Source organism: Aptenodytes forsteri, unplaced genomic scaffold (genome assembly GCF_000699145.1).
Source record: "Aptenodytes forsteri isolate BGI_AS27 unplaced genomic scaffold, ASM69914v1 Scaffold223, whole genome shotgun sequence".
In the NCBI taxonomy this organism is placed as follows: domain Eukaryota; kingdom Metazoa; phylum Chordata; class Aves; order Sphenisciformes; family Spheniscidae; genus Aptenodytes; species Aptenodytes forsteri.
In genome coordinates, this window is record NW_008794742.1 from 1,041,436 (window position 1) to 1,051,046 (window position 9,611).

General features: G+C 35.2%; 1 protein-coding gene across 1 annotated transcript in view; it reads right to left on the reverse strand.

The window, feature by feature from the left end:
- Nucleotides 1-1,677: 1,677 nt before the first annotated feature.
- Nucleotides 1,678-9,611, reverse strand: part of LRRC6 (leucine rich repeat containing 6) — a 37,060-nt gene continuing 29,126 nt past the window's right edge. Inside the window, exon 12 of the mRNA XM_009273973.1 lies at nucleotides 1,678-1,999. Coding sequence (XP_009272248.1) covers nucleotides 1,816-1,999 — 184 coding nt within the window. The 3' untranslated portion in view covers nucleotides 1,678-1,815. The remainder of the gene's footprint in view (nucleotides 2,000-9,611) is intronic.

A 9,611-nucleotide genomic window follows, 5' to 3' on the forward strand; every position in this document is an offset into this window, starting at 1 on the left:
TTGATTCTTCCTGAGTTGAATTTGCTTGCTCTATCCCATTTAGCTAGAAGCTAAAGCTGGTTTGAATCAGAAGCATTTTCTTTCTGCAGGACCAAATGAAGTCTTCCTTTACAGAGAAACAGTTTCAAATTTGTTAGCAAGGTAATGTAGGTCACTCAACTTGCTTTTTGCTTGGAGTTTCTCTTTCTTTTTTGAAATAACTGTGGCCTTAAAATTGGTAAAAAACCAAAGGTACCTTTTTTTACTACAGAACTGAACACTAATTGCCCAACTAAAAGACCAAAAGAGACGTTCAAGCACATATATATCCTTACATCAACTGTTTTGTAGACACCAGGGCTAACAAGGCTTGATTTCCTATGGGTTTATGTCGTATGTCCCCTACATATTCCTCATTTCAACACCCACCCAAGCCAGAAATATTTGTTGCGACCCTCCCTCTGCAAATTTCCACTGCCTTCTCAATATCCACCTTTTGCTTCCATAGTAACTCAAGGTCTAACTATATTTCCCAAATACTTCCTACACTCTCCTCAGCTTTCCCCCAGGTTTCCAGAGCCCTACCATCATGACTTCTGTTTTCTTTAACTACCACCTAGGCAAGAATGCTAACATGCACAAAGAGTTCAGTTACCAACATGTTGATTAGCTGAGTGACTACTGCTAGAATAGGTAACAGCTGAGTTCTCTCTTCCAAACAGCCCTTGCACCAAGAGAATCGTTTTTTACTACTCAGTGACGGTTTTCCCTAAATTTAGAGGAGCTGAGTATTTCTTTGACCTTTCTCTTCCATCAAATAGGGTGAAAATAACAGAAATGGCATTCAAAAGCAGAGCTGAGATAAGAATGACGAGCCTTGTTTTCTCAGGAAACCAGGCAAAAAAAAAAAAAGAAAAACAAAAGAAATTTGGTCTTGCCAAATTGCAATAATTTTCTAATGTAACCCAGTATACATTTGTTCTTTGATGCTGCCTGTTTCACTCATGGGGCAATCCAGAAGCTGAGGGGAAAAAATATGATAATGGAGTCTCTGGTTGCTAAAAAAGGGCTGGAGGGTAGGGAAGGAGCATCTCATCCCATTACAGCTGCTCAACCTGATTTCATCCAACAGCTAAAAACTAGCCTTGATATTTTTATGGGATCCTGAGAAAGATGGAATAGTTTAGAGTAGCTGTATGAAGAGGAACAAGAATGGTCTGGCTGATTTCTCCCAGCTTCCGCATGATGCCACATCTGAGATACCGTGTTCAGCATTATTCTCTCCCAAAATCTTCAAGCAGTGGCATTGTTATACCAGCTCCAGAATCCAGGAGCTCTCCATTACGCTGGAAAATTCACTGATGTATGGTAGGTTACAGCAATGTCTCTCACTCCCAGAATACATTGTTTTCTTTTACTGTTGTCCTTCATGAAAAAGAAAACACTGAAGGAATACATAGAGATTTTTGCTATCTTCGGTTTAGTCAGAATAATCATAAATCTTGTTACAAGTGTTTTTTCCTTCCTTCTCTCTTTTGCTATAGTAACATATCATCTTTCAAGCTAGACAGTAAATTCTTTGAAGAAACTACAATGTCTGACTTATATGACTCCCATTCTGATTTGAGTTTTACTAAATAAACAATCTAGAACAAAAGGATTTATATAGCAATATACTAACAGAAAACGCAGCAGAAAACACAGGCATATCAAAGTTTATGATAAGAACTGTAATAATATTTCCAACTTCAACTATATTATACTTACTTTACACATGGGGTCATGAAAACAACTCAAGCATGAATGCCACATACAGAGGGACTATTTAAGAATGTTTCAAATTAAGGAAGGAACATCTTCATTATTTTCAAAATCGGCATAACTCTTCTTAGTTTCTGTAATCTTCTCTGGTTGTAGCCTAATAGGTCCCTGTCCAATTCGTTCCTTTTTTTGGATTATCTTTGTCACATCAGGGAATGAATATTTACTGGGATCCACTTCTAATTTCTCAAATTGTACACTCCTGAAACAAGAGGAAAACAAATGGAAAAAACTTAATTTCAGTGTCAAATATAACAAAACTGTTTTGGGTGCCTGTTTATAAACCTGTTGACTTAAGTGTGAGAGTTGTTACTGAGTCCAATTAAACCAAGATTAAGAGTTCTTATTACTTGAAAACTGATTGTTACAAAAAACTCTTTGTGAACACAAAAAAGTGCTACAAAAACTCTAAAATTTTATACAAAAGAATCCTTAGCCTGCAAACATCAAAAGTTAATTTTTTGACATCTATAATTTGCTTTATATCAGAACATGGTGGTTGCTGGTATCACATTACAAGTGGTTGGCTTTTGATGTAAGACAGGGGTTTCTTAGTACGATTGGTTTTTTGTTATTTTTTTCTTTCCGTTCATTTTTAGCACAGTTCCTTCACACTAGCTGTCTATTAATTTCTATGTGACAGATTCATCTTTGGAAAGCAGAAATACTTGTATTTAGAGAGAAAATGTAATTGTACTGATTTATTTGCTTTTATCAGCTAATTCTTATGTTTTGGCATTATAAATCCACACCATGGTTGTATTATGAAAAAAATTTTAAATGAAAGTATAAGAAAGGTCAGAGTTATAACAGAATTTCCAGATTTTATTGCTATTAAGGATATTCTTTTAGATCACACTTAGAAATGTGTACAGGCCACTCACTAAGGCAACCTATCCACATCACATGATGATCACATGATGATCAAAGTTTTGAAATATACTTTCTGTCTTGCAGCATTTAAAGCCACTGTTCTTTTCTAATAGAGGAGCTCAACAATTAAATGGAAAAATCTAGTCTGTTTTCAAGTAATTTGTAATTGTTTACAGGAAAAATGGCAAAATGGAAATTTAATTGTACAATGATATTCTAATTTCTGCAAAATCCAACACAATTTGTACATTTTCATACTAATTTTCATTTTATACTGAGTGCTACTTTGGGTCAAAGTTCCAAGCTCAGCATTACAAAAGACAGTGTGTCACTCTTCAAAGATGTGAGAAAACTACATGTTTACCCAGGAGATCAGAAAGGCTGATTAGGAATAGAACAAACAAAAAAGTAGCAAAGTCACTGAATGAAAGAATACATTTCTTTGATGACAACACAGGTAATGAAAATATGTAAATAAAGTATATTACAAGATTTTTAATTGAAAATCACCATCTTTAGTTGTTAAAACAAAGAGAGAGTTTTGCCAAGGAAATTCCAAATTCTGCCAGTGCTTCTCCATCAAGTTTCTATGGGGTCTGAGCAGACATCCCAGCCCACGTCCATGTGCAGGATCTCTGTCCCAGTGGAGGAGAGATGCAGAGGGATTTATGGGAGGTTTCCTCCTCTCCTCCTATGTTAGTGCTGAGGAAAGCATGACTAACAGAAGAGGCAGCCATCAGCTTAGCCACCTCTTTCAGCCTTGTGCCACTAGATTTTTCTTGTGCTCATTTTACTGAGTGGAAAACGACCAGAGAAGCATCCTGCTTTAATAACCTGGATAACCTTTTCCAAAAAGTGGCACAAACAAACAAAAAACACTCAGAGGAGAATTTTATGGGTAATGAAAATAGATACAAGAAACCTCTTATTTCATTACCCTGATTGTTCTTCAATTTATACGGCTAGATTTTTTTCTTATACTACAGAGTTTAAGGAAATAAAAGTGGATTCACTTTGTGGCAACATTCTAGAAAACGTTCATCCCCAAGAGGTAAGAGACATTTTTGTTTCCTGTGTAATTTATGAGATGGGCTGTGACCTGGAATCACTTATCAGTAGCTGTTGGGGAGACTCCAAAGAGAGCACACCCTGCCCAGAAGGTTAATCTAATCACTAATCACTAATCTGAAGGACTTCAGAAAAAGCTAAATAGCATAAATATGAAAAATTAATTACCCTCAGCCTGTGCTTCCGTCACATGGTAGAAAAGATTTTCCTTGATTTGAAGTATTTTAATTAGTAGTGGTATTTTACATTTGTTCAACAGCTCTAAAACTGTACAAATTGTTATTCATGAAAATACAATAAACTCTACGGAGTTTGAATAGCTTATTGCTTAGTAGCAGAACAAACTTCAATACACCAGAAATGAATTAACAGTGAGCGTTCTAAGTAACAATCCACATCAACAAGCTATGAAAGGATTATACGCATCAGTCATTCTCAAAATTTAATCAGCACATGTTATCTAGAAGTATCTATTAGCAACAGACAATAGGAAAGACTGAGAATCAAGCACAGGTGATTTTTTTCCAGAAAGGAAATGTACTTATATGCACATGATCAAATATTTTATACTTGTTTAGTAAAGCTTCATAGTGCTATCTCAACTACCATGATACAAGTGTCTGGCTGATGACAAGACTCAGTTATGCTAAAGTCAGTGCAGCTACAACATACATCTGCTGAGAATCTGCTCCTCTCATCATGTAATCTAGGTAAAAAGAGGCTGGGTATTGATGTCAAGACTAACCACCTGAAAATTTTTGGAAGAAAGATGAGTTTTAGGTCATCTAAACATTTTTTCCATGTAATTCTACCTAGCAGAATGAAAATAATCTTGCTGCTGAAGCTCCTCCATGAGCAACAGTAAGACAACCGTGATGAAAACAATAATACTTCTTGCAGGACCAGCTACAGCACATGTCTGGAAATCTCAATATTTGCAAATTATTTCAATTTCGGGTTTAAAAAAAAAATGAAGTTAACAGTTTTTAGCACTGCTACGTGCTGCCGAGTGTTCTCTACTCAAGGGAAAATTATGGCCTAAAGATTAGAGTACCATACAAAAATAAATAATACTGGATTAAATCCTTTCTTTTTTCCTGGCATTTTTTTTCCCTTAGAAAGGCTATTTCTATCTCCACATAGTTCAACAATGCTTTTAAAAAAGAAAATGAAAAGACTCCACAATAAAGAAAGTCAGTCCTTCCATTTTGCATAACTATAGCAGCCTGCTGAACAATCTGGTGTGTGACAGAGCACATATCTGATAATTTGATATTTTTTATAATTTACACCTTTTTTCACACAGTTCTTAATCCCCATATTTGATATTTTAATGATTTGACAGTTACATTCCCCTGTTTCAACTTCTGAATTTCAATAAAATTTAGATTGCTAAAGATTTCTCATACATTTGATCCAGAATATACGGTTTTTGTCATTTGATTGAAAGTTTCCTTTCTGGCATCAGGATTTCCGAAGATATTTACAAGATACAACCACCAGCTTTGGAGAGGCACTTTTTCCAGTCTTCTAACATTGTGAATGAAACAGCACAAAAGTCATTATCATCTTACAAAAAGTACTAATAAATCCTTTTCTTGAATAAGAAAATAAAGTGATTCCAGTATATGGAATTATATCTTATTTGAGAGCTTTGAGAAAGACAAATCTTTATTTATGTATGTTAAAAACTGATGGTGAATGTGTGACACTTGCCATACTCTGGTCTCAACTTTTGAAAATACAGGCTTAGAAAAATCTACTAGGTAATCGAAGCAAATAATAATGGTTTTATAAATACTTGGAATATTAATACCTCTTTCATTGTGTAAGAGGCCTTTCAAATCTCCCTACATAGGTGTAACCTGAAATGAAGCTATAACTGGAGTCTTCAGAATCAGTGTATCATTGGGAAGATATGAATACACAATCCCTGGTAGAATCAAACTCATTTTTCAAGGACTAAACTACAATCAATAAGAACTAACAAATCACTGGTAAAAAGTTCTGATAAATAAAAGGCTGATGATATCTAGGTCATTCTGTTCTAAAAGACAAATACATCTCACAAAAAGGATTCATCAGACTGAGAATGTATATAATACTAGCATCCAAGTTTCTAAAAGTTAGACAGAAAATCACTGTCACTGTGACATTTTCAACTTCACTGTTCCATTCCTTACCTTCTTTTGCACAATCACTTCAAGATACCAAATTTCAAACTGACCTTGTCTGTGAGCAAGAAATATGCTCCAACACCTGCAATATGCAAATTGACCCTGAATTTCTAGGTCTGGCTAGAATACCATCTTATTTTCACTCCTCAATTAACCCAGAAAAATAAAAAGCACTGTTAAATTTGTCAAAGTTGAGTCCCTCATGTTTAAACATTAGGGAAGCTTACACTGAAAACACACTTTATTCTAACAAGGTGTTAAGACTTTGTTTGCAAAGTTATGGAATGTAACAAAGAGACTTTAAAGTACGTCTCTGCCCTCAGTCTTTTGTCCTCGTCACATACGAACAACTGGAGATTACTTTAGAGTGTAGTGATCAAGAGTTAATTGAACAGTATTCTTGAGAATGCTTTTCTCCAGAAGGGCACATTTCTGAAGTCTCCTCACCCTTATTACAGTTATGGATTACCAGATGCCTCTGTGTGCAAATTAATTTTCAAATCACTTCTGAGGCACCCCACCTTTTGTTCTCCTCATTAGTCAAATGATAGAGATATATACCCTCTACTTTGATTAGCTCCAGGCCCCCATGAGAATGCAAATGAATCTATACTTTAAGATTAACATGAGTAAAAAGCTTTTTCAATATGTTGCTTAGTCATACCTGACTCCACTTTCTGGTTAAGAACTCAATTGAATTATAATCCCTATGATTCCTCCTTTCCCAGACAATGTAACTTGCATTGTAAAAATTCTCAATGTCTTCATGACAGCTAACAAACTATGTAGCCTGAAAATATTATTTCTGCAAATTTATTCAACTCTCAAGATTTACGATCTTCTCCCAGGTATTTATAGAAGGCAAACATGACATCTCATTAGAATTGGGAACTGATTTGCCATTTGTGATCTTTCCACATGTTTATTAATCTTTTGTGCAGGCCACACTTTGGATGCACTTAGCTTTCTTCAAGTTAAAATATTCATGCTTGGTTTAGACACAAAAGTGAATTTGGGTTTTGAAAGATCACATAAATCCTCTGGCAGTTCTTTCAGGTTAGTTTGCCTACAGCTCCATTCAATTTCTGACCTCACCTTACCTCCCATTCCCAGTCTTGAGGAAATTACTCTTTTTATTCTACTGTATTTCTTTGCAACATGAAGTTCTCTCTTTTCAAACTTGTCACACCTCTATCCCTCTGTGTGTAAACTGTAGAAATGTAAGACTGGGAGAGATTCTCAGCCATTAAGTCTGTGGAAAGGGAGTATTCCCACACTTCACGAGGATTCTTTCAAGGATCCAAATTAGGACTCCTCACTCCCAAAGGAAGATTCTTACCCTTACATCTACAAATTTTTCCCACAAATTTGTTCTTTGCATCTTCTCCACCGAAATGAACGAAGCTAAATCAGGGTCATCCAGTAAATCAGAGCTTTGCAGTATGTCTCATCTTCAGCAACACTGTTACATCTCATGTGAGACAACTGTAGAGTTTTTGAAATAATCAGTGTTTTTTTCTTTGTTTGTTAATAAATGGAAAAAAGCTCAACTAAAAATAAAAAGTCTCCAAGGAAAGTAAATTAATGTTTGTTCATTACTGTGAAATTGTAAACCATAAAATAAATTCTGTTAATGAGCCTTATGATGACATGTTTGCTAGAAAAAGGTTGGCATTACAATCCAGTACAGTGATTAAAAACATACAAGTTTTCTTGGCCTGAAGTTCAACATAACTTACAGGCATTTTTGTACATTTGATGTCTCTCTCAACTAGTGAAATTTGGCTGAAACTGGATAACCTGTTCAAAAGCATTTATGGGTGTACCAGCAGACAGTGGTAGACATTCCAACAGCATATGCTTTTCTTTTGTTTTCCTTTTAAGAATCCAGATAGAAAAATAAAAAATAAAAAAAAAACCCAACCCCAAAAAAGCCATCGATTACATACTGCCACTAAGAACTGATTCCAGCTCAATGTAAGTCAGATTTCTAACCTAATGCATTACATGGTATTGTTTATAGCACCTCCTGGCTTAGTCAACTGGTGCAATCTTACTTAGCTAAGAGGAGAAAGACACTTATAGCAGTAAGATTTGCAATGCTTGAACTACTCAAATAGAAATCACCTCTACCTTACATTCCTTATTTCATTATAAAAGATGTGTATAGACCAGAACTTGCTGATTTGTTTTTAATCCTGCTTTGTGAGGTACCCTAGAAATTGCTGCTCCATTCCTTTTCCTCTTCGAATTAATCCATTCTCTGGCTGTATTTCTCAACCTCTATATATAAAGATCTACAGTAAAAAAAAAAAAAAAACCAAACAACCCAAAAAAACAAAAACCAAAGAAAAACGTCTCTCTCATGTATTCCTATGTATCTTTCTTTACTGGAGGAATTCAAGTGTGTGCATATTTACATTTAGAGACATTTTGAGTTTTATTTCTTTTTTTTTCTTTTCCAATGTGTTAAAGGAAGAATAATCTAAAGCTGAGGGTATTATTTACTTTATGTAACTGTTACTCTTAAAATTCGCAGTATGACTTCAGAAAAGTCAGTTCCTACCTACATCTGAATTTCACCTGTGCAACTGTGGTGAACTCAGCTTCTGTACCTCACAGATGAATTGTGAGGCCAGTTACAGTAAAGACTGGCATACTCAGCTACTACATTAATAGACGCTTTATAAGTGTAATAAATCAATCTGCCAAATTCCTCCCATAGAAACTTGTCTCTCTGAAGGTTTGAAATACGGTTTTGTATACAGTCACAGAATAAATCTCTCTTATGTGGCAGAAGTAATGATAGTATCATCATGTAATCTAGCTAACAAGAGTTAAAGAGATTTAAAGCACTACATTATATCTTAGTAGACTATATGTCTGACAGCATTTAGCTAAGACATCTGTAGCTGTCAAGTGTAATCACTGTAATGAATGTTCTTCTGTAATCTGAGAGACAACTATTCAGCAAATTTTTAACATCTGGCTAGTCAGCAACTTTTCAACTAAGGAGGTCAAAAATTACTATTTTTAGTTAGAACTGACTAGTTCTAACTAGTTCTAACTAGTTTTTTCCTAGTTCTACTTTTGTGATATATATTCCTGCAATATTTTAACAGTAAAATTTGTATTTTTCCTTCAAAATCTGTAGTAAGCATATTCATAATTACTTAAAACTGCAATGAAATCAAACACAAATTCTTGGAGTGTCACTATGCCATTGAAGTATCTTCAGTTCATCAGCTAGCAGGAAAGGGGACCATTTCACATTATTACTTCCACTACATCCATGTTCCCATTATGACTTCTATTTAAACATTTACTTTGTAGCCAAAACTAAAGACACACAAAGGGTTCTAAGGAAATATATATTCCTAATGCACAAGTTAACCAACTCTTTTGCTGTTTGGCAGAATCCGTTTGGAAGAGAGATAATGTCAGTTATCTAACGAAGGAAGATATACTTTTCTCCTGGAAAAAATCTAAGACGTTTCTTTTGACTGATTTAGAATCATAGAATCATAGAATCATAGAATGGTTTGGGTTGGAAGGGACCTCTAAAGGTCATCTAGTCCAGCCCCCCTGCTGTGGGCAGGGACATCTTCAACTAGACCAGCTTGCTCAGAGCCCCCTCCAACCTGACCTGGAATGTTTCCAGGGATGGGGCATCCACCACCTCGCTGGGCAACC